Source organism: Mizuhopecten yessoensis, unplaced genomic scaffold, assembly GCF_002113885.1.
Source record: "Mizuhopecten yessoensis strain PY_sf001 unplaced genomic scaffold, ASM211388v2 scaffold10603, whole genome shotgun sequence".
NCBI classification, from domain to species: Eukaryota; Metazoa; Mollusca; class Bivalvia; order Pectinida; family Pectinidae; genus Mizuhopecten; species Mizuhopecten yessoensis.
In genome coordinates, this window is record NW_018408629.1 from 2,398,730 (window position 1) to 2,421,893 (window position 23,164).

At 33.3% G+C, this 23,164-nt stretch overlaps 1 protein-coding gene and 8 non-coding genes across 9 annotated transcripts; 1 reads left to right on the forward strand and 8 right to left on the reverse strand.

Annotated features, from left to right (window-relative positions):
* Positions 1-232: 232 nt before the first annotated feature.
* On the reverse strand, positions 233-314 carry Trnas-cga. Its single transcript has one exon. It is a non-coding gene; the product is annotated as a tRNA-Ser (tRNA).
* A 231-nt stretch (positions 315-545) lies between these two features.
* Positions 546-627, reverse strand: Trnas-uga. Its single transcript has one exon. It is a non-coding gene; the product is annotated as a tRNA-Ser (tRNA).
* Positions 628-1,613: 986 nt separating this feature from the next.
* Trnas-uga lies at positions 1,614-1,695 on the reverse strand. Its single transcript has one exon. It is a non-coding gene; the product is annotated as a tRNA-Ser (tRNA).
* A 934-nt stretch (positions 1,696-2,629) lies between these two features.
* On the reverse strand, positions 2,630-2,746 carry Trnak-uuu. Its single transcript has 2 exons — positions 2,710-2,746; positions 2,630-2,674 (listed from the first exon to the last, which is right to left on the reverse strand). It is a non-coding gene; the product is annotated as a tRNA-Lys (tRNA).
* Positions 2,747-5,199: 2,453 nt separating this feature from the next.
* On the reverse strand, positions 5,200-5,281 carry Trnas-cga. The gene has a single exon. It is a non-coding gene; the product is annotated as a tRNA-Ser (tRNA).
* Positions 5,282-5,767: 486 nt separating this feature from the next.
* Positions 5,768-5,849, reverse strand: Trnas-uga. The gene has a single exon. It is a non-coding gene; the product is annotated as a tRNA-Ser (tRNA).
* Positions 5,850-6,795: 946 nt separating this feature from the next.
* Trnas-uga lies at positions 6,796-6,877 on the reverse strand. Its single transcript has one exon. It is a non-coding gene; the product is annotated as a tRNA-Ser (tRNA).
* Positions 6,878-10,588: 3,711 nt separating this feature from the next.
* On the reverse strand, positions 10,589-10,670 carry Trnas-uga. Its single transcript has one exon. It is a non-coding gene; the product is annotated as a tRNA-Ser (tRNA).
* A 2,114-nt stretch (positions 10,671-12,784) lies between these two features.
* Positions 12,785-22,025, forward strand: LOC110461311 (anti-sigma-I factor RsgI6-like). The gene is made up of 12 exons (XM_021514737.1): positions 12,785-12,995; positions 13,788-13,933; positions 14,809-14,901; positions 15,803-15,959; positions 16,173-16,209; positions 17,029-17,187; positions 17,755-17,810; positions 18,965-19,102; positions 19,389-19,560; positions 20,032-20,136; positions 20,601-20,816; positions 21,427-22,025. The coding sequence occupies exons 1-12, from the start codon at positions 12,817-12,819 to the stop codon at positions 21,628-21,630; spliced, it is 1,662 nt and encodes a 553-aa protein (XP_021370412.1). The 5' UTR covers positions 12,785-12,816; the 3' UTR covers positions 21,631-22,025.
* The last annotated feature ends 1,139 nt before the right edge of the window (positions 22,026-23,164 follow it).

Genomic DNA, 23,164 nt, shown 5'->3' on the forward strand with positions numbered 1-23,164 from the left:
GTATTAACACTGAGGTAGACACGACAAAGACATTCACCAAGGTAGAATAGATATAAACAACGTATGTTTGTATATAATGGTGGAATATCAAATTCGGGGTTCAAACTTGTTGAAAAAAATCAAAATCGATTTATTCAGCAGGAATACACATTTTCGTCTTGTCATATATCTTGGCTACCTCCTGTTAGGTATTGATATTCCAAAAATATACCTATTAATTTGTAAAATATGACGTCACGAACAGGGTTCGAATCTGCGCGGGAAGATCCCATTGGATTTCGAGTACAACGCCTTAACCACTCGGCCATCGGGACCCATATTTTATTAATTTTATTTAAGAACATAATGGTTTACTCTTCCCAGGTGTCGCATCTACATATTGATTTCACTTATGCGTTAGGAATTCAAGTTCAAAGCATTATCAACTTACAATTGATCAATTAAAAAAAAGTTTTAGCAGTGTATGTAATTTATTGGAGATGTAACACTACATTTGATTGATTGATATTTGAAAAAAAACAATACCTATCTATTTCAAAATAAGACGTCACGAGCAGGGTTCGAACCTGCGCGGGAAGATCCCATTGGATTTCAAGTCCAACGCCTTAACCACTCGGCCATCGTGACTCATAATTACAATCTAGAAATTAAAGGTATGATTTACTCTTCCCAGATGTCGCATCCATTTATATCTATATGACATATGTAGATTTCATCTATACCGAACACGATTGCCAGCTTACAATCAGACATTAAAACATGTACAAACAGCATTGATTAAAATAAAGCACGCGTAATATCTACAGTTTCATTATTTACATCATTAGTTACTTATATTATCAGTTACAATTTAAGGACATGACTTATTCTTCCCAGATATCGCATTTATATATTGAACTAAGCAACATGCAGATAATTCAAACCCACAGCATGATCAACTTACATTCAGAAATAAAAAAAAATACAAGTAACATTCGATCGTTACCATAAAACACGCGAAATGTCTACAGCTGTTTTATTTAAAATCATAATTAAATAACGTTTATCTAGGCTTCCTATCTAATCTCGAGTTAATTACTCGTGTATATAAGTGTCAATTGAGTCCACGTACATACATACATACTGGGTATATACTCATGATAAGGAAGTGAGTGTTGGAGCTGCCTTGTTTGGTACCCATTTGTGCGGTGGTATAGGTAATCTACTTGATATATATCCGTATTTCAAAAAACTCATTAAAAGTGTCATACAAAATAAAAAGAGCAGAAAAAAACCTTTAATACCTTATTGGAACCTTACGGCAGTGAAGGAAGCTGCACTTGAGGAACAAGAATTTGTTTTAAAACGTTTTAAATAATGTTTAAAGTACTATTCTTTGAGCTCATAGTAACGCAATCGTAGCAGTAATGCTTAGATGACTTATTTACTTGGTAGAATAATTATAATCAATGAACATAATGGTGGAATTTTAAATTCGGGATTTATAACTGTTGAAACAGTCATGATCGATTTATCTAGAAAGAATACACATTTTCTCTTGTCATATCTATATCTGAGCTTCCTCCGGTGAGGTATTGATATTAAAAAATACACCTGCTTATTTTAAAACATGACGTCACGAGCAGGGTTTGAACCTGCGCGGGAAGATCCCATTGGATTTCAAGTCCAACGCCTTAACCACTCGGCCATCGAGACATATATTAACATTATCGATTTTAAATGTATCATTAACTCTTCCCAAATGTCGCATCCATTTCTATATGTATGTTGATTTCATCTATACGTAAATAGCATTGTCAGCATACAAACAGCCATTAAAACATGTACAAACAACAGTACAAACAACATTGATTAATATAAATTACGCGTATTGTGTACAGTTTATTATGTATATAATTAATCATTTCTATTATCAGATAGATGTTAAAAAAAAAAGATTTTCTTCATTATTCTTCCTTTTTGAAAACCATAAATAAAGATTTATCTTGGCTTCCTAACGAATCTCGAGTAAATAACTATCGGGCATATTATATTTTGATGGATAACACGCACGCAGTAGAGATTTGTTATTACGGTATGTAATGTGAAAGAGAATATGGACCCCTAAGTAAAGGAATCGGTGACGACCAGAAATACGCTAGGAATAAACATTAGGGTACTGTGGACATGGGTGATTTTTTGATTCAATAAACACCTCGAAAATATTACAGAGGACCATGGATGTTTCATATTTGTTCAAGAAAAACAAGGTGAAGTTGGTATGATTTTACAAAATTTGCCATTCTTGAATATATATGTCGCTTGCTGTTTCTCGCACAAAATCAAAGTTATGATATCTAGTTTTATTAAAGTGCCAGAGAAGGTTTAAACAATATTTTTAAGTACTATTCTCTGAGCGCATAGTCACGCAATCATAGCAGTAATGCTTAGATGACTTATTTACTTGGTAGAATAGATATAATCAATGAACATAATGGTGGAATTTTAAATTCGGGATTTAAAACTGTTGAAACAATCATGATCGATTTATCTAGAAAGAATACACATTTTCTCTTGTCATATCTATATCTGAGCTTCCTCCGATGAAGTATTGATATTAAAAAATACACCTGCTTATTTTAAAACATGACGTCACGAGCAGGGTTCGAACCTGCGCGGGAAGATCCCATTGGATTTCAAGTCCAACGCCTTTTTTTTTTCTTTTTCTTTTAAAAGTCCAACGCCTTAACCACTCGGCCATCGTAACATATATTAACATTATCGATTTTAAATGTATCATTAACTCTTCCCAAATGTCGCATCCATTTCTATATGTATGTTGATTTCATCTATACGTAAACAGACATTAAAACATGTACAAACAACATTGATTAATATAAATTACGCGTTATGTGTACAGTTTATTATGTATATAATTAGTCATTTGTATTATCAGTTAGATGTTAAAAAAAAGAGATTTTCTTCATTATTCTTCCTTTTTGAAAACCATAAATAAAGATTTATCTTGGCTTCCTAACGAATCTCGAGTAAATAACTATCGGGCATATTATATTTTGATGGATAACACGCACGCAGTAGAGATTTGTTATTACGGTATGTAATGTGAAAGAGAATATGGACCCCTAAGTAAAGGAATCGGTGACGACCAGAAATACGCTAGCAATAAACATTAGGGTACTGTGGACATGGGTGATTTTTTTGATTCAATAAACACCTCGAAAATATTATTATTCAACTGTAGGCAATTTGACCCCATTTATTCTCGACTTATCATGTGATGAGTGGAAAATATTAGAAGATCCCAACCGTCATTTTATGAACGAGTTTTATACATTTTAGATTTACATTTTGATTAAGATTGACTAGATTCTTACAATTTATTCTTAGTAAACATTATAACCTGTATATATCGGCATCTTTGATTATATTCTGTTAAGAAATAGGTTGATGCTGTGCAAAACCCATACGACATTAACATTCGTGAGTGAGGAGTGTTTCATTTGTGGGTTTGGGATTTACCGGATTAAGCTTTAGTAATACAATAGATTATATTTATTATATAGTTCGAGAAACCCGCCTACATAATTGTTCTCGATATGTCTTCTCTATAAGCGACGACTGACGAAGGGACGCATTCCATGCATAATGTTTGGAGCTCGCGGCGCCATAAAAATAAAAGCATAAGCTTTAAATGAACAAACAATGATTAACATTTCTTTTCATCAATCAATGTTTTAATACTAATCATAACAACATTTATAATTATTTTTTACACTAAACATTCATTAGGCCCAGCCTTTATGTAACTTAATAATAGACATCGAAGTCGTTTTTTTTTTATTCTTTTTGCTGAGGCTGGGAGTCACGGTCACTTTCGGTAACAAGGGCGCGTTTCTTAGGAAACGGTTATAGGTGAATGCGAACCTCTCTGAGCCGAAAAATGTACTGAGGAATCCGCATAAACCTGGAACGCTGATGAAGTTGATCGGTTACACGTGGTCGACATTGATTAGTGTGTGTGTCAGATAAGTTGCAGCATGCAAACTATTGAATTTGTTTGAAGTATCGGTGAGATATCCTTGTGTTTAAGTGAGAATAGTTGTTTATGTATGAAATATTTCAAAATGCCCCTGCCTCTGCCATCAATGCAAACAGTATCTCCGGTAACTAGGTCAGCCATTTTGTTTACAGAAGTTGAAGTGCGTAGAAATATTACCTGATTCCGACGGTGACATTACTCATTTGCATGTTTATTGTGCGTGTGCTATATCGTTTTTATTGAACGGCATTATTGCACGGAAATAGAGTGTATAATATAATATAATTACATTTCGTCTTGATCTTTTGTGATGCATCTGATCACATAAAACTTAAAGCGGTTGTCATTCTTTTATGTCATATTTTGATTATTATATGTCTTTTCCTGTCCTTGCAGGTTGATTTTGATAGAGTATTATATTCCAACAGACCAACGCTCTTCCAAATGCCTCCCCGCAAATGTACCAGTAGACAAGCGAGTCGCCGGACTGGTTTTATTTGTCGAATGAGAGTACCGATATTTAATTGTGTATGCATTTATTTGAATATTTGCTAGCGGACAAATAACACAATCCACTTAAAACCTGTCGAGCTGTACTAACCGCGAATGTGATTGAAATAGTATATGTAAATATGTCAAATGCGGATTTCATGTGTTGACGAGCGATACCAATAGATTGGTTGATTTGATTGATTGATATAAACATCTGATATAAAGAATGACCTCTGTGTTTCCTGTGTATCGCCTGTCGACCAAATGGCAACTGAAAATGGAAATCCGTCCCAAATATAACCAGGATAAAAACAGGAGAAAATACTTGCCCGCATGCGATCAGAAATGATTAAACCCACATCCTGTTGTGGAATGAAGACATATATGCATCACTTGACAAATGATTAAATTATCTAGATCACCTTGCTTATTTAAGGCGTATTAACACTGAGGTAGACACGACAAAGACATTCACCAAGGTAGAATAGATATAAACAACGTATGTTTGTACATAATGGTGGAATATCAAATTCGGGGTTCAAAATTGTTGACAAAATCACAATCGTTTTATCCAGCAAGAATACACATTTTCGTCTTGTCATATGTCTTGGCTACCTCGTGTTAGGTATTGATATTCCAAAAATATACCTATTAATTGTAAAATATGACGTCACGAGCAGGGTTCGAACCTGCGCGGGAAGATCCCATTGGATTTCGAGTCCAACGCCTTAACCACTCGGCCATCGTGACACATGTTTTATTAATTTTATTTAAGAACATAATGGTTTACTCTTCCCAGGTGTCGCATCTACATATTGATTTCACTTATGCGTTAGGAATTCAAGTTCAAAGCATTATCAACTTACAATTAATCAATTAAAAATGTATTAGCAGTGTATGTAATTTATTGGAGATGTAACACTACATTTGATTGGTCAATATAAATAGTTTGCGACAGTATGACAACGATATATCGCCCGCAAATTTCTCATATATACAGTTAATGACGTCAATGACCCCGAATGACCCTGACGCGTCATGATATTGATTATACAAGAAGTCCATCATTTTAAAACCTTCAAAGTATATTAGAAAATCCATTTTCGAGTAGCTTCTATGAAAAATCATAATCGAATAATCCAGCAAAAATACACATTGCCATATCTATATCTTCGTTTCCTCCAGTGATGTATTGATATTTGTAAAAAAACAATACTTATCTATTTTAAAATAAGACGTCACGAGCAGGGTTCGAACCTGCGAGGGAAGATCCCATTGGATTTCAAGTCCAACGCCTTAACCACTCGGCCATCCTCACACATAATTACAATCTATAAATTAAAGGTATGATTCACTCTTCCCAGATGTCGCATCCATTTATACATTGTTTTTATATGACATATGTAGATTTCATCTATACCGAACACGATTGTCAGCTTACAATCAGACATTAAAACATGTATACAAACAGCATTGATTAAAATAAAGCACGCGTAATATCTACAGTTTCATTATATACATCATTAGTTACAATTTAGGTACATGACTTATTCTTCCCAGATGTCGCATGTATTTATTGATTTAACCAACACGGAGATAATTAAAAAAAATGTATAAATAACACTCGTTACAATAAACCACGCGAAATGTCTACAGCTATTTTATTTAAAATCATAATTAAATAACATTTATCTAGGCTTCCTATCTAATCTCGAGTTAATTACTCGTGCATATAATTTTTAATTGAGTCCACGTACGTACATACATACTAGGTATATACTTATGATAACGAAGTGAGTGTTGGAGCTGCCTTGTTTGGTACCTCCCCATTTGTGCGGGGGTACAGGTAATCTACTTGATATATATCCGTATTTCAAAAAACTTATTAAAAGTGTCATACAAAATAAAAAGAGTAGAACAAAAACTTTAATACCTAATTGGAACCTTACGTCAATGAAGGAAGCTGCACTTGAGGAACAAGAATTTGTTTTAAAACGTTTTAAATAATGTTCAAAGTACTATTCTTTGAGCTCATAGTAACGCAATCGTAGCAGTAATGCTTAGATGACTTATTTACTTGGTAGAATAGATATATTCAATGCGCATAATGTTGGAATTTAAAATTCGGGATTCAAAACTTTTGAAACAATCATGATCGATTTATCTAGCAAGAATACACATTTTCTCTTGTCATATCTATACTTAAGCTTCTTCCGGTTAGGTATTGATATTAAAAAAATACACCTGCTTATTTTAAAATATGACGTCAGGAGCAGGCTTAGAACCTGCGCGGGAAGATCCCATTGGATTTCAAGTCCAACGCCTTAACCACTCGGCCATCGTGACATATATTACCAATTTAGATTTTAAATTTATGATTTACTCTTCCCAAATGTCGCATCCATTTATATCTGTAGGTTGATTTCATCTATACGTAAATAGCATTGTCAGCATACAAACAGACATTGATTAATATAAATCACGCGTAATGTCTACAGTTTATCTATGTATATAATTAGTCATTTCTATTATCAGTTACATGTTAAAAAACAACTGATTATATAATTATAATAGCGAATTGAGTGTTGCAGCTGCCTTGTTCAGTACCTCTCCACTTCTGCGGTGCTACAGGTAATCTACTTGATATAAATCCGTATTTCCAAAAGCTCAATTTTAGTGTCATACAATATGAATGGAATAGAACAAAAACTGTTATAACCCTTTTAAACCCTATTTCAATGAAGGCAAGTGCACTTGAGGACAAATAATTTGTTGCTCGAGAGCATAACCTGTCTACGGGAATCTAAGACGTTTTTTTCCGATTAAAGGGTTGCTGTAAAACTAGCAGTAGTGTTTTGTTATTATGGACCCCTACGTAAAGGAATCGGTGACGACCCGGAATACGCTAGCAATAAACATTAGGGTACTGTGGACATGGGTGATATTTTGATTCAATAAAACACCTCGAAAATATTACAGAGGACCACGGATGTTTCATATTTGTTCAAGAAAAACAAGGTGAAGTTGGTAAGATTTTACAAAATTTGCCATTCATGAATATATATGTCGCTTGCTGTTTTCCGCCCAAATTCAAAGTTATCATATCTAATTTTATGAAAGTACCAGAGAAGGTTTAAATAATATTATAAGTACTATTCTCTGAGCGCATAGTCACGCAATCATGGCAGTAGCGCTTAGACGATATATAACAACAAACCTATTTAATATCGCATTTCTAAATCTAAGCTGTAATCTGTTAAGCAACAGCTGAAGTTATATCAGAAACTTATTATCAAAACGATGATAATGTTTTAAACATATCAAAAGCGCCAACATCAAAACTATTTATCAACATAAGAAATCTCAGTCGTAATTTGATGTATCACACATATATGAAACCAAAATCATTTAAATGCATCCAGTAATAATAACAATGATACAAATATAATGAACACAGAATCTCCTTAAATTACTATGTCATATACAATGTAGTATACACGTTGTACCTATTCACAACATGTGTGAAAAGGTTCATAGGTACAACAACACGAACACATGTTCTACTTGTATCAACATAACCGTTACGATGCATAGCTGTCACATTATTTAAAACTGACAAAAAACTTAAGGCATATTAACACTGAAGTAGACACGACAAAGACATTTTACTTGGTAGAATAGATAAAATTAACGTTCATAATAGTGGCCATCGTGACACATATTTTCGATTTAGATATCAAAGGTATAGCTTACTCTTCCCAGATGTCGCATCCATTTATATCTATATGTTGATTTCATTAAACGTAAATAGCATGGTCAGCTTACAATCAGACATTAAAACATGTACACACAGCATTGATTAAAATAAAGCACGCCTAATATCTACAGTTTCGTTATTTACATCATTAGTTACTTATATTATCAGTTATAATTTAAGGAAATTATTTATTCTTCCTAGATGTCGCATCTATATATTGATTTAACCAACATGCAGATAATTCAAACTCAGAGCATGATCAACTTACATTTGAAATAAAAAAAAATGTATAAATAACACTCGTTACAATAAAACACGCGAAATGTCTACAGCTATTTTATTCAAAATCATAATTAAATAACATTTATCTAGGCTTCCTATCTAATCTCGAGTTAATTACTCGAGCATATAGTTTTTAATTGATTCCACGTACGTACATACATACTAGGTATAACATTATGATAACGAAGTGAGTGCTAGAGCTGCCTTGTTCAGTACCTCCCCATTTGTGCGGTGGTACAGGTAATCTACTTGATATATATCTGTATTTCAAAAAACTCATTTAAAGTATCATACAAAATATAAAGAGTAGAACAAAAACTTTAATACCTAATTGGAACCTTACGTCAATGAAGGAAGCTGCACTTGAGGAAATGTATGATTTACTCTTCCCAAATGTCGCATCCATATACGTAAATAGCATTGTCAGCATACAAACAGACATTAAAACATGTACAAACAACATTGATTAATATAAATCACGCGTAATGTCTATGGATTTTCTATGTATATAATTAGTCATTTCTATTATCAGTAAGATGTTAAAAAAATATTAAATTTTCTCATTATTCTTCATTTTTGAAAACCATAACTAAACATTTATCTTGGCTTCCTATCGAATCTCGAGTAAATAACTATCGGGCATATTATATTTTGATGGATAACACGCACGCACATATATACTGAGTATATAATTATAATAACGAAGTGGGTGTTGCAGCTGCCTTGTTCAGTACCTCTCCACTTGTGCGGTGCTACAGGTAATCTACTTGATATAAATCCGTATTTCCAAAAGCTCAATTTTAGTGTCATACAATATGAATGGAATAGAACAAAACTGTAATAACCCGTTTAAACCTTACTTCAATGAAGGCAAGTGCACTTGAGGACAAATAATTTGTTGCTCGAGAGCATAACCTGTCTACGGGAATCTAAGACGTTTTTTCTGAATAAAGGGTTGCTGTAAAACTAGCAGGAGTGTTTTGTTATTACGGTATGTAGTGTGAAAGAGAATATGGACCCCTACGTAAAGGAATCGGTGACGACCCGGAATACGCTAGCAATAAACATTAGGGTACTGTGGACATAGGTGATATTTTGATTCAATAAAACACCTCGAAAATATTACAGAGGACCATGGATGTTCATATTTGTTCAAGAAAAACAAGGTGAAGTTGGTATGATTTTACAAAATTTGCCATTCATGAATATATATGTCGCTTGCTGTTTCCCTCCCAAATTCAAAGTTATCATATCTAGTTTTATTAAAGTACCAGAGAAGGTTTAAATAATATTTTTAAGTACTATTGTCTGAGCGCATAGTCACGCAATCATAGCAGTAGTGCTTAGACGATATATAACAACAAACCTATTTAATATCGCAATTCTAAATCTAAGCGGTAATCTGTTATGCAACAGCTGAAGTTATATCAGAAACTTATTATCAAAACGATGATGATGTTTTTTTAGCATATTAAAAGCGCCAACATCAAAATTATTTTATCAGCATAATAAATCTCAGTCGTAATTTGTTATGCAATATCTACTGATGTATCACACAAATCTGAAACCAAAATCATTAAAACGCATCAATAGACAATGATACATATATAATGAACACAGACTCTCCTTATATTACCATGTCATATACATGATGTACATATTCACAACATGTGTGAAAAGGTTCATAGGTACAACAACACGAACACATGTTCTACTTGTATCAACATAACCGTTACGATGCATAGCTGTCACATTATTTAAAACTGACTAAAAACTTCAGGCATATTAACAATGAAGTAGACACGACAAAGACATTTTACTTGGTAGAATAGATAAAATTAACGTTAAATAATAGTGGAATTTAAAATTCGGGATTTAAAAATTGTTAAAAAAATCAAAATCGATTTATCCAGCAAGAATACACATTTTCTCTTGTCATTCATATTTCTCGGTTTCCTCCGGTCTCCGGTGAGGTATTGATATTCAAAACAAATACACCTATTTATTTTAAAATAAGACGTCACGAGCAGGGTTCGAACCTGCGCGGGAAGATCCCATTGGATTTCAAGTCCAACGCCTTAACCACTCGGCCATCGTGACATATATTGAGGACTACGATTTTAAATGTATAATAAACTCTTCCCAGATGTCGCATCCATATATATATGTTGATTTCATCTATACATAAATAGCATGGTCAGCTTACAATCAGACATTTATAAATGAACAAGCAGCATCAATAAAAATAAAACACGCAAATATCAAAAGATTTGTTTTTCACATAATTAATTACTCATACAATCAGTAAGATTTAAAGAAATGTTTTATTCTTCGCAGGCAACGCATCTAACGGTGGTACATTTAGGACATGCACAAAATTATTTTCGACATTAATTATGTCGAGCGCTCGACTTATTATCTCGTGCGCGTGACATATTATGTCACGCGCTCGACAAAACTTATCGAGCGCTCGACTTATTATTTCGGGCGCTTTACTTAGACTTTACGTATGAATCGCTTCATGATAGTATCTTATTGTGATAGCAGAGGAGATGTACGGAAACGTAAATGGATCTTTACTTGTTATAATTAATGTGTCAATTAACCGACGTAACTTATGTCGACTTAACGACAAATTACTAGACTCATCATCTTTTAAATGTAGCCATTTTGTGATATATCATAATTTGTCGAAATACTTTAAAAGTAGAAAAACAATGTCAAGATAAGAAATGCCGATAAATAAAAAGCTTTTAAAATACAATTCAATATATCAACATTACCTGAATGAATTCAAATAATTTAAATGAGTTTCGTACATGTATAAGAGAGTGTGAGAGTGTAAGAGAGGAAACTGATAGAAAGAGTTTTCAATAACTGTTACCATTCGATTGATGTGCAATCGTATAGCTAATTTATTGTGGTGTTAGAGGGATTACCGAAAACTTAATCCATGATTTCAAAATCTTTATTCCTCACTTAGTTAAAAGGTATAAATAGTATTAGCTTCGTCATTACGTCATTGTGTGCCACTTTTCCAATTCGCATGAGTAGGGTTCGATTCCCAAACAGGTATTAGTTGATCTACCCTATCACCTGGTTTTCTCCATTAAGTCTCCTGTGTGTTTCCATTAGGGTAAACAAGAGAGCTTAGCAAAACACATTCATTGTAGTTGCTAAAGAATAGACCAAGCTAAAATAATCAAGAAAGTGTAAACGACATTGAGAGAATTGTACTCCATTAGTTAAAAGCAAGTAATAATACATTTAAAGCGCTCGACATAATAAGTCGAGCGCTCGAGATAATTAATGTCGAAAATAAAATTGTGCATGTCTTAAATGTACCGCCGTAGCATCTACATGTATATATCACATAATGTACTTTGTTATTCAGTGAATATTCCCATGTCACAAATCTTGATTTTCATATGATATATATGAAACTCGTTACGATTTTTTTATTGTAGCTCGCCAGTGGCTAGCTAAATTAAAAAAGTCTTAGACTCGTTTCATAAATTTTATATATGAAATGGAAACTCATGTAAGATCCATATAAATATATATTGATTTAACCTTTATGCAGAGAATTCAATCTCAGAGCATGGTCGACTCACATTCAGAAATAAAAACAAATGTACAAATAACACTAGTTACAATAAAACATGTGTAATGTTTACAGTTAATGTATTTAAAATCATAATTAAACATCATTTATCTTGGCTTTCTATCTAATCTCGAGTAAATTACTCTCAGAAGTATACTATTTAATGGATTCCACGTACGTAAATATATACTAAGATTATACTTATAATAACAAGGAGAGCATGGGAACTGCCTTGTCAAGTACATCCACATTTGTGGGGTTGTATATAGGTAATCTACTTGTTATAGATCAGTATTCCAAATGCTCAATTATAGTGTCATACCATCTGAATGTAATAGAACAGAAACCGTAATACCCAAAGTGAACCTTACCCCACGGTATGCAGGTGCACTTGAGGAACATGAATGTGTTGCTCGAGAACAGAACTTGTCTGCATGCAAGTTCTAATGTGTGTATTTTGGGAAATGAAAGGTTGATGCAAGCCTAGCCATAGCGTTATGTTGTTCTGTGTGTAATGTGAAAGAGAGTATGGACACTAAGATAAGATAGCAGATAACATGCTAATTTAAGCATACCGTATCGTGTTCTGATTGACCTCTTAAAGCAAAGGGTAAGCTAGTCCAAGCGGACCAACGAGGAATCATGGACGTGGTTCTCCTAGTGCTATTGTGTGTCGCTTTGACTAATGGCGCTACGGAGCTGTTGAAAAATCCAGATTTTGAGAGTACATCGTTTACAGGGAACTGGGTTTGTCAAGGGTGTACTTTGTCAAGTAGCTCTGATAGTTACCATGGGCATCACAGTGCTAAGATTACACACAGGTGCACATCTTCATGGATCGATATTAAGGCAGATTTGCGTCGAGTTATTCAAAGAAAAGCTTATTTACTTGTAATATATTTGTGTTTTATCTCTATAAAAATAGATTTTGAATAGCTATGTAAACGAAAATTGTTTGCAATACACATTTTTGAAAACATGAATTATTTGCATTAGCTTAGAGGCTTACCATGTTGTAAATATTTCTAGACTCATAACGACGGCATATATATAAATAGCACTTTGTTCAACAGTTCTTGAAACCTGCCTCATATCAAATCTAAAAGTTTGACTCTTTTGTTTGTTATTATATCGTGAGCGATGTTGTTTTAATGACCTTTATTTTTGTTGGACAACTCGGCCATTTTTATATAGGAATTCCCGGGATTCACCACTGGTGAACACGTTTATTTTGCGAAAAACTCGCTGTTAGTTATTGTAAGTTTAAATGTTTGTTTTATGTGATGTATAGTTAGTTCTTGTCTATCTCTTGTTCTTCATTTCCCCCATATTGTCGACATCATCATTTAGTGTAAAAGTGAAGGACCCTATACCTTTGCACAGTAACATCATTACAGCGATGTTAATATATTCAAAGAAACATATGTTATACATTGTATGCATATGTGTAATTTTTGAATATATCATAGGCTAGCAAAGTATATAAATCTAGTTTATATGTACATTCCATAACAACTTCAGATGTTGAAATTTTTCAGAAAATGATCATTATTCTGGAGTTAAGTTTAATATTTAAGCGTTGAATATTATGTCTATTTTTTTTAATTTCCCAGACAACAAAAGTGGGCAGGTTTAGCCCAAACCATCAATGTGTCACCTGGAAATAGGTATGTCTTCAGTGCGCATGTCAAACTGCTTAACATGGCAAGAGGTCATATGTTCCATAAGCTCGAGGTCATGGTGAAGGAAACGATACATGGTAACTATGAGTAAAACTAGTTTTCTATTGTTCAATACAAAACTAGTACTGTATATTCGCCATTCAGTGGTAAAACCTGTATTCGCCGTGTATAAATTAAGTCCTTTACATGCAATTACTGTATCGGGTAAAGAATGTACTAATATTCCATGTCGTGATAAATTCGCCCTTATTGCGAAGGGCAAAAAGAACGAAAATTGAATTGCAGCGAAAATCCTCAATGTCGCAAAAATAAAAAATAAATACTTGAAACGTTGTCTCACTAATGTTGATGTCTTATCATTGGCAGTATACACTCAATTTAAGCTTGAATTCTCTCGTTATAGCTTTTTTTTTTTTAAATATCTGTACATAAAAAAGAAATTATCAATAAAAAAAGGGAATGTTTAAAACATATTTTATTTATATGCAAGGTGTGCCGTTGAGTGTACTTGAGAAAATATCTTTGAATTTTGCTGGAATGCAACTATCCAGTAGATATATATGGGTTGATTTAGCCACCTGCCCTGTGCTCCAGGCCTGATTGTTTTCAATTAGCCAGTTCTTAATTAAAAATATAGCCATATTGAATAATTAATTTTCTTCTTACATAAACATTGGAATCGTGATGAACAGCTATTTTGAATAGTTAATATTTTTTTTTAATTAAAATTAATGATATTTCTCTATTAAAATATATTCTTCAGAAAACAAGTAAACATATGTTACTGTTTACAATATAGTGACGGGCTGGCTGGGTAAGCTGATATTAAGTTCAACTGATCCAGGGGACCATCTTTTAATTTTCCTTAACATGACGACTATGTCATTTCTGTGTAATGTTCTTGAAGAACGGATCAATTAGGATCTAGTTAACGTATCTTTTCACTGGGAAGGACACGACGAGTATCACGATGCTGGTGACAGCCCTAAGATGCGGACAGACAGTGGCTGGACAGAGATTGGATTCGACTTCAAAGTACCACAAAGCAAGTTATTTCATTGTATAATTTGCGTCATAGCTTCTTGCAAAAAACAGATCACAATTGATACAGTGAACAATTTTATTAAGAATCCGGATAACTGCTATATATTTCTACCTGATTCAGAGTTACTTTTATTCATCTAGTTTGTGTGTAAACATACAGAAAGATAAAGACGAACAAAGACATTGACGTTTCCCAAAAATATAATTGACTGACAAGCCTATATCAATTATAGGTTTTGCAGTGTTACACTATCACATATATACATTCACCAAAAAAAGTATTATCAGATTCTAGCCACACAAATATTACAATTGTAAATGATTTTAAGACCTTTTCAAAAGAAATATAAATTATAAAAATCACATGTTGCAATGATTTTTTCACAATTGTGGTTGTTCTGAATTTTGATGTTTGAAAAAAGGAAATAGAAAAGAAAACAGGAAAACTGCTATGGTCGAACTGGGAACCTCTACATTTCAAAATCTACACAATAGAAATGTTGGTACAGGGGGATTTTTCGAGCAAAGCATCAAAATGAGAGTCCGATTCATGGGCCACAATGCATATGAAACACTTGACAGGAGAAGTTACTCTAAGCCAGAAAAAAACTCTTACGTTGCTTCATTTTCTATATAGAGGGAGAATCCTCAAACTAAAAACAAATTAACGAAACTTAAAAAGTGGAACTCTAGGAGATTAAAACTGATTCAGTGGTACTTTACTTAATTATCAGGCTTTTTATTCTACATCTGGTGTTCAAACTGTGTGAGTTCATTATTCAAAAACAGACAGACTCATTCTGTTTTTTTCTGCATGGTGATATCTCCGACTAAATAATCCGTCTGCATTATATCTAGGATCAAAACACCACTGCAACTAGATTCCCTTGCTCCGTTTTCAGACGTTCATCAACTTTATGTATATCTACAAATCGCTGAACCTGAAGTGAACTACCTGGTCGATGCGGCGAGCGTCAAAGTACTTCCATATGATGCGAACTGGAAGTCTGAGGCCAACTCCAGGATAAACAGCATCAGAAAAGCGCCAATTACAGTCAAGTATGAGTAGATATGAGTGTTTGGTAACCTTACACTAACTCTTATATGTTTTTTTGAAGATATGGAACACATGAGTGACATCAAACCTTTTTTTGTGTATAAAGATATATATATTATTCCGTATTTATTATAATGTTTTGCATATCAAAAAATAATAATTAAATCTGCAGATGACGCCAATGACACATACTAATAAATTACTTATAATTTCAGTTTGCATAATCTACAAGGATCCGGCTACCAAGTTGAGGTAATTACGTTTATAACAAGATTATTTTTTTTATCTTCTTTATCACAGTTTTCAACTTTTAATGAAATTTGATGCATACTAATTAGTTTTACCACTTGTTGATTTCGTTATTTTTCCTAACATGAAATTTAGTAACTTTGTTGAATGTGCATGGAAGAACAGGTAAGAACAGAATTTATTGAATCGATTGAAACGAATATGAAAATACATATATATAGATATATATTAAGAAACTCTTCTGTCATTTCTATTATATTTAACCATCACAAGGAGTTTTGTTTGCATATTAAAATGTATACATTTCTGATATACAGCAAGCGCTAAAAGTCTCCGTATACGCTTCCAATAAACAAATCATGAAAGTATTGTTATTAAGCTTGGGCCTAGTTTCCAATAAAGTTAATGCCAACGGTAACGTTTTAAGATAGAGGAAATGATAATGGAGATTTACAATGAAAAAATTATTATTTGTAGAACTTAATAATGAAATAAAACAACGATAAATATATAACAACCGTTTTTATTATCAAGATATTGTGATAGCGCGGATCTGATGCCAACTTTATAGTGCTATCTTACTGAAATACCATGCCAAAGGCACATTATGATAACATCACGTTGACCATAAACTTAAATGGGTTGCTATCTTAAAGAGTAATGCATTATGGCAGTAAATGTGATGACCAACTGATGGTTCCTTTTTATAAAATGGTACTAGCAGAAAAGACCTTCTCTGATAATCAAATGATCAATGGTTACAAGTACAAGTTGTAAACAGTTTGAATGGTACCTTTATGAAAATTACATGTGTTATTGCAGATCCAACAGACGAAGAGCAAATTTGCTTTTGGGTCTGTAGTTTCAGCGTCAAAGATCGTGGATTCGTCTCACCATGCCTACCAACAGTTCTTCTACGACAATTTTGAGTGGAGCGTACTCGAGAATGCTCTTAAGTGGCGACCGATGGAATGGAGCCAGGTATGTTATGATTACTGTATAAATCCTCTGAATGTTATGTTCATGACAATATTAATGATGTGCTGTTTTTGCTATTTTTGATTTAATATCTTAAAGCTATATCACAGTGTTATCGTACTCTTCTATTTAAAGTCATATACATTTATTATATGCTTACCGTAGTTAATAGTTGATTTAAAGACTTAAAACATCGCATGGCTATCAGACACTTTATTTGGTCTGTATCTATTTTGTAGAAGAAAATTGATATAGCCTATGCTTTATTTCAACGAATACAGATTATGGATATATACCTTTGTTCATGCTCTTAAGGGTACCTTGATACTTCGTTTTCTCTGCTCGTTTCTCGCTTTAAGGAGCTGTCATCATATTGATCTGACCCAGATGTTCATAACCGTTGTCGTCGATGAAACAGAAGAAGCTTGCCAACCCGGCCTTATTCTCCTAATACCTTTATATGGTTTCCATATGATATTTTCCTTTGTTCATATTTTACCATGGTTGTATCGATTTCGAAACGGAATTAAGGTTTCATTGAAAATTCTATATTCTTTCTTGCTTTTTCAGGGTCATCCTAACCTGGACAAACCAATGGTCGCCGTTCAAGCTCTCCAGTCCAAGGGGTACTGTTTGTAGTGTTGTCAAAAACAAAGATAGAGAACAGACATGCCATGTCGTTTGAAAAATACAATCTCTGTGATGTTTATCTTTTCTGCGAAACCTTGCTTACATTGTAACTTAATAATGTTTTGGTGATGTCGATGTATTTATAATTGTGCGCTGATGTCATAGGAAATATCAATGTTAGTTCGTGTATTAAAGTGGAATATATAACGAAGGTGAGAAAATGTTTGATTACTTTTCAAAGCTATTCGAATCAAAGCTATTTTCGACCATAGTATACTAACATATGTTAATTACATCTTTCCTTTCAAGTAAAATTTATTGAGAGTCTTTTACAAGTCTACCTAAGTATCCATACGTCTATGAAAAGCAGGGTGACCAAGATAATCTACTGATTTAAATAGGGATAATCTTTTGCTTACGCTTACATTTGTTGTTTGTTGTTGAAAGGTTTCTACTCGTGAATAAAAGTTTACTTACAAACAAACTTTTACATAAGCAAATAATAGTATGTAGCAATTAAATGTCATAATCTGGAATGTTAATGAATGACATTATATGATAAAGAATTGCAACATCAAACGTCTATGAAAAGCAGGGTGACCAAGATAATCTACTGATTTAAATAGGGATAATCTTTTGCTTACGCTTACATTTGTTGTTTGTTGTTGAAAGGTTTCTACTCGTGAATAAAAGTTTACTTACAAACAAACTTTTACATAAGCAAATAATAGTATGTAGCAATTAAATGTCATAATCTGGAATGTTAATGAATGACATTATATGATAAAGAATTGCAACATCAAACGTCTATGAAAAGCAGGGTGACCAAGATAATCTACTGATTTAAATAGGGATAATCTTTTGCTTACGCTTACATTTGTTGTTTGTTGTTGAAAGGTTTCTACTCGTGAATAAAAGTTTACTTACAAACAAACTTTTACATAAGCAAATAATAGTATGTAGCAATTAAATGTCATAATCTGGAATGTTAATGAATGACATTATATGATAAAGAATTGCAACATCAATTTTCTTATGATAAGTTGGTACGTGGTATTGATACAAATGATGATAACCTGTTCTATCAAAACTCATTGATAGAAGTATATTGAAGTATTTTAAGCATACATACTATACTTTATGTTTTTAGGATTAAGGTACGTGGACATAACATGTTTTGGGGAACCCAAGGAACACATCCGGATTGGCTTGACGGTATGGGACATTCCACCCTGATTCAAGCTATGCACACACATATTAATGACGTCATATCACGCACTAGAGGGAGGTAAATATTCCATGCGTTCTTCGTGCTGTCATGTCAAGTCGGTAGCTTGTAAATGTGATACAAGTCCATTAACAATGTCCCGTACACATGTGTATACACGATGCGAGTGGTTGTAAACCAGTTTGCTGTATACTATGTATTTCATGGTTGGCAAAATAAAGTTACTTTGAATTTTCCCGTTTATAAGGCCATGCTATTGCCACGCTATTAACTACGCGTCGTACAGAATCCAAATCCGTACAGTTTCCCTTTCCATGCTTATGTCATGCATTTCCCATCCAATTAGTCTGGAACATTGGGACGTGTACAATGAAAATCTCCACGGGATGTACTTTGAGGAACATACCGGTCACCCAAACATAACTAAGGAGATGTTCAACTGGATACACCAAGCGGAGCCAGGAGTGAAACTGTTCCTAAACGAATATGCTGTGGCTTCTTCAAGTCAAATGACCACCGTAAGATAAAGATAAAGAAATATTCGTATAATTAAAATTCTTTATTAAATGATAAGCTTATTAAATAACATGGATTAATGTTAATGGGTTTTCTAGTGCATATAATTTCACTGTTTACATAGGACTTTGGTATATTTATGGCAAAGCAATTCTCAATAATGTTATGTTTTCAATATAAATTCAACATTGATCTTTGCCAATAAGTTTAATTGTGTTATCTATAAATGCTGTATAAATGCAGATAAATCTAAATTTCCTTTATCTATATTACATAAACTGAAGCTGTAATTCTATATATTATATATACAGCTGATGTTGTTGTTTATTTGAATTTGTATTTGTATTTTTTTTTTATATGTAAACAAGATAGGAAAAAATGATTTGAAGCTTCATTACCCGTGAAAGTTGTCTTAATAACGGATGTGTTCGTGTCTGTTCAACTAAGTAAAATACGGTAAATTTAATGACCAGGCATACAAGCAACAGGCAGAAGAACTGAAGAATGCTGGAATCCCACTGTACGGTATCGGGATACAATGTCATACCAATAGTCACATGGATATTACGTCATTAAAGGTTGGTCATGACGTCACCAACAAAAATATATTCTAAACAAACAATAATGTTAATTGGCATGATCCTTCCTGTACATTGTTTGTAAAATAAAGCGACGTAAATACCACAAATGTTGAATATCGTAAAGGCAAATTTTACATTTATTTAATATATAATTGGTCATAACGTCAACAGCAAACATATATATTGTAAACAAACAATAACGTTAATAAGCATGATTCTTCCAATAAATTGTGTATCAGATAAAGTGATGTTATACCACACATTTTGAATATCATAAAGGCAATTTTTACATTTAGGAAAGTTGCATTATTTTTAACTACATGTTTGTACATGTACTGCTGATGAAAATGAAAATAAATAAACTTTTCCATACTGTTTTACTTTCTTTTTTTTTAAATCCATATTGACGTCCTTTTTTGACTATCTATTTATTAATTTAATGACATCTTCCACACGCACAGTACCGATTAGACAAAATAGCCGAGGCTGGACTCCCTATTTGGATTACAGAGTTTACGGTAAATGAAGCTAACGAAGGATTGAAGGCGGACGCCCTGGAAAACATGTTGACATTGTTCATGAGTCATCCTGCCGTGGAAGGAGTTCTACTGTGGGGTTTCTGGGACGGACAACTCTGGCTTCCAAACTCTGCTTTAGCAACTGGATCGAATGTACAGGTAAGCAATTCCATAGCTTTGTGTGAAAGAACTTGAACCCCATGTTAGGGTAATTGAGATAGGCACCGACTGTACATTTTACAAAATGGAGATGCAATGTTTGGGTAGGGATGTGGCGCACCAACCACATGGATGGTCGGGAGGCGCAGTGGACAGCGCACTTGCCTTTCACCAAGGCAACCGGGGTTCGATTCACCGATCGGACGTGAAAAGGTATGGGGTTCCCTTCTTGNAAGAGTGATTAATATAAGTTGAAATAACTTGTTACATAATTGTTGTGAAAAAAAGTTAATATTATATATCTGAGGGGAACCCAATATACCAATGTATTTGAGATCGTCAAAGATGTGCAGGTGATTGAAAGAAAACCAAATTAGAGATGATTAAAACCTTCAAGAAAAGGGACCAACTGTTCGGGTGCAAAAGAGAGGCACTGCATTATTAATATATAAAAGTAGAATTCCAAGTGCGAGGACCAAATGTGTACGTTAGAATGCTAGTTTACATATACCAGAGAGGACATCTAGACTTAGGACTAAACATTAAAAAGAAGCTAAATGAAGAATGTATAAAAGCGAAAATGCTAACATGATGTTCTGTGTTTTTTTAGCCAAATGCTGCAGGAAGACGATATCAACAACTGTTCCATCACACATGGCGGACTCACGTGACAAAGTCTGTAACCGGAAGTACCGTACATGCAACAGGGTTCATGGGAGATTATACTCTTTTGGTCAAACACAATGGTCAAACCGTGCAGACAAAGTCTTTTACACTGGACAATGGAGGACATACTGTCACCGTCAATTTGTAATTTTTATCAATGCATAACATTTTCGTATTGTAATCAGTTTCTGTTGGATAAATTTCTTACTTATGATATATGATTCTATTTCAGGAAATAGTAATTGGAGCAAAGTGAACTTTTAATGAAACGTAAATATATGATAGAAATTATATATCATTATGTCGTAAATGTCAGCCCCCTCCCCCCTTGCACTTTGCTAACAAACTTGTTTCATAAATGTTTATGTTAAAATTTCTCTTTGGGTGAAATGTATATTTTTACGATGTTAATGTCTAATGTTATAATTTCAGATGAATTGATGACGTCTATCGTATACATTTTACGGATGAGGTCTGAAACGTTAATCATCTTTGTTATAAATACAGCATGTATAATTAACTTGATTATGAATAAAAAATATCTTAATATTCACAAGACGTTCCGTAATCATTATCATATTATAAATCTGATATGTTGTGTTATATGAACCTAAATAACCTGTCTAAAATAATACATGATAATAGTATTACATGGATTATTGACAGCTTTAACTGTTACGGTATATCTGGTATAGAAGGGTTCATTTACAAAAAATATATATACTCAAATAACCCTGCATACTAGTAGCCTGAATAACCTATGGTATTCCAAGGTTCTTATAAATGTGTATCCAATAGTGATCATTCACAGCTATTACTGTTACAAGCATAGGAATATCTGGTATACGAAGGTTCATTTATAAACAACTAAAATACTCGAATAACCCTGCATACTAGTAGCCCGAATGACTAAAGGCATTCCAGGGTTACCTTAAATATATACCCAAATAACCCGTCTTACCCTAATTATCACAAATTGTGTTCCCTCTAACATAAAATTGTATTCCTTTTGGCCTTTAGAGTCATTGATGATTACTTATAGGATGAAATCGACATATGGTGCTAGGTAACAAATATATCATTATACATTTAACAAGTGAATTTATATTAATCGTGCTACAGGTTGTGTACAGTTTTGGTAAGAATGGGACACACTAAAATACAGATATTTGGTGAACAAAACTGCATCTTGATAATGAATTGTGTCGCATGCAATGAAGGAAATATTTTGAGTACCTGGTCTCCTTCGGTTCTAACCGTCGTTTTGTGTGGTGTTCGTTTTGTTTTGTTTACTTTTAGTTACTCATCGATTCCTCTTACTTACATTTAATTCAGATCTTACACTTGTGTTCTTGACACCAGGTACATGGCTGTTTGTGTATTTCGTCATTAGCTAACTGTGGTGTCTGGTTTCCTTTTTTTATATGAACAAGTAAGTGCAAACATGTTGACTATGAATAAGATGCATTTTTCGTTTAACGGATGACTGTTAGAATTAATAGGCACATTACAGATACCAGTGTTTTATATTAACATGCTTACGACATTAACATTTGAAACAATCCTCTTTCTTACCAGATCAACACTTTCAGCATATTTGTCTTTTATACTATCATTAGAATATTTGTAAATAATATAATAAGTTTAAACGAGTACTAGTCTACATTATGTTCACAAGTGGC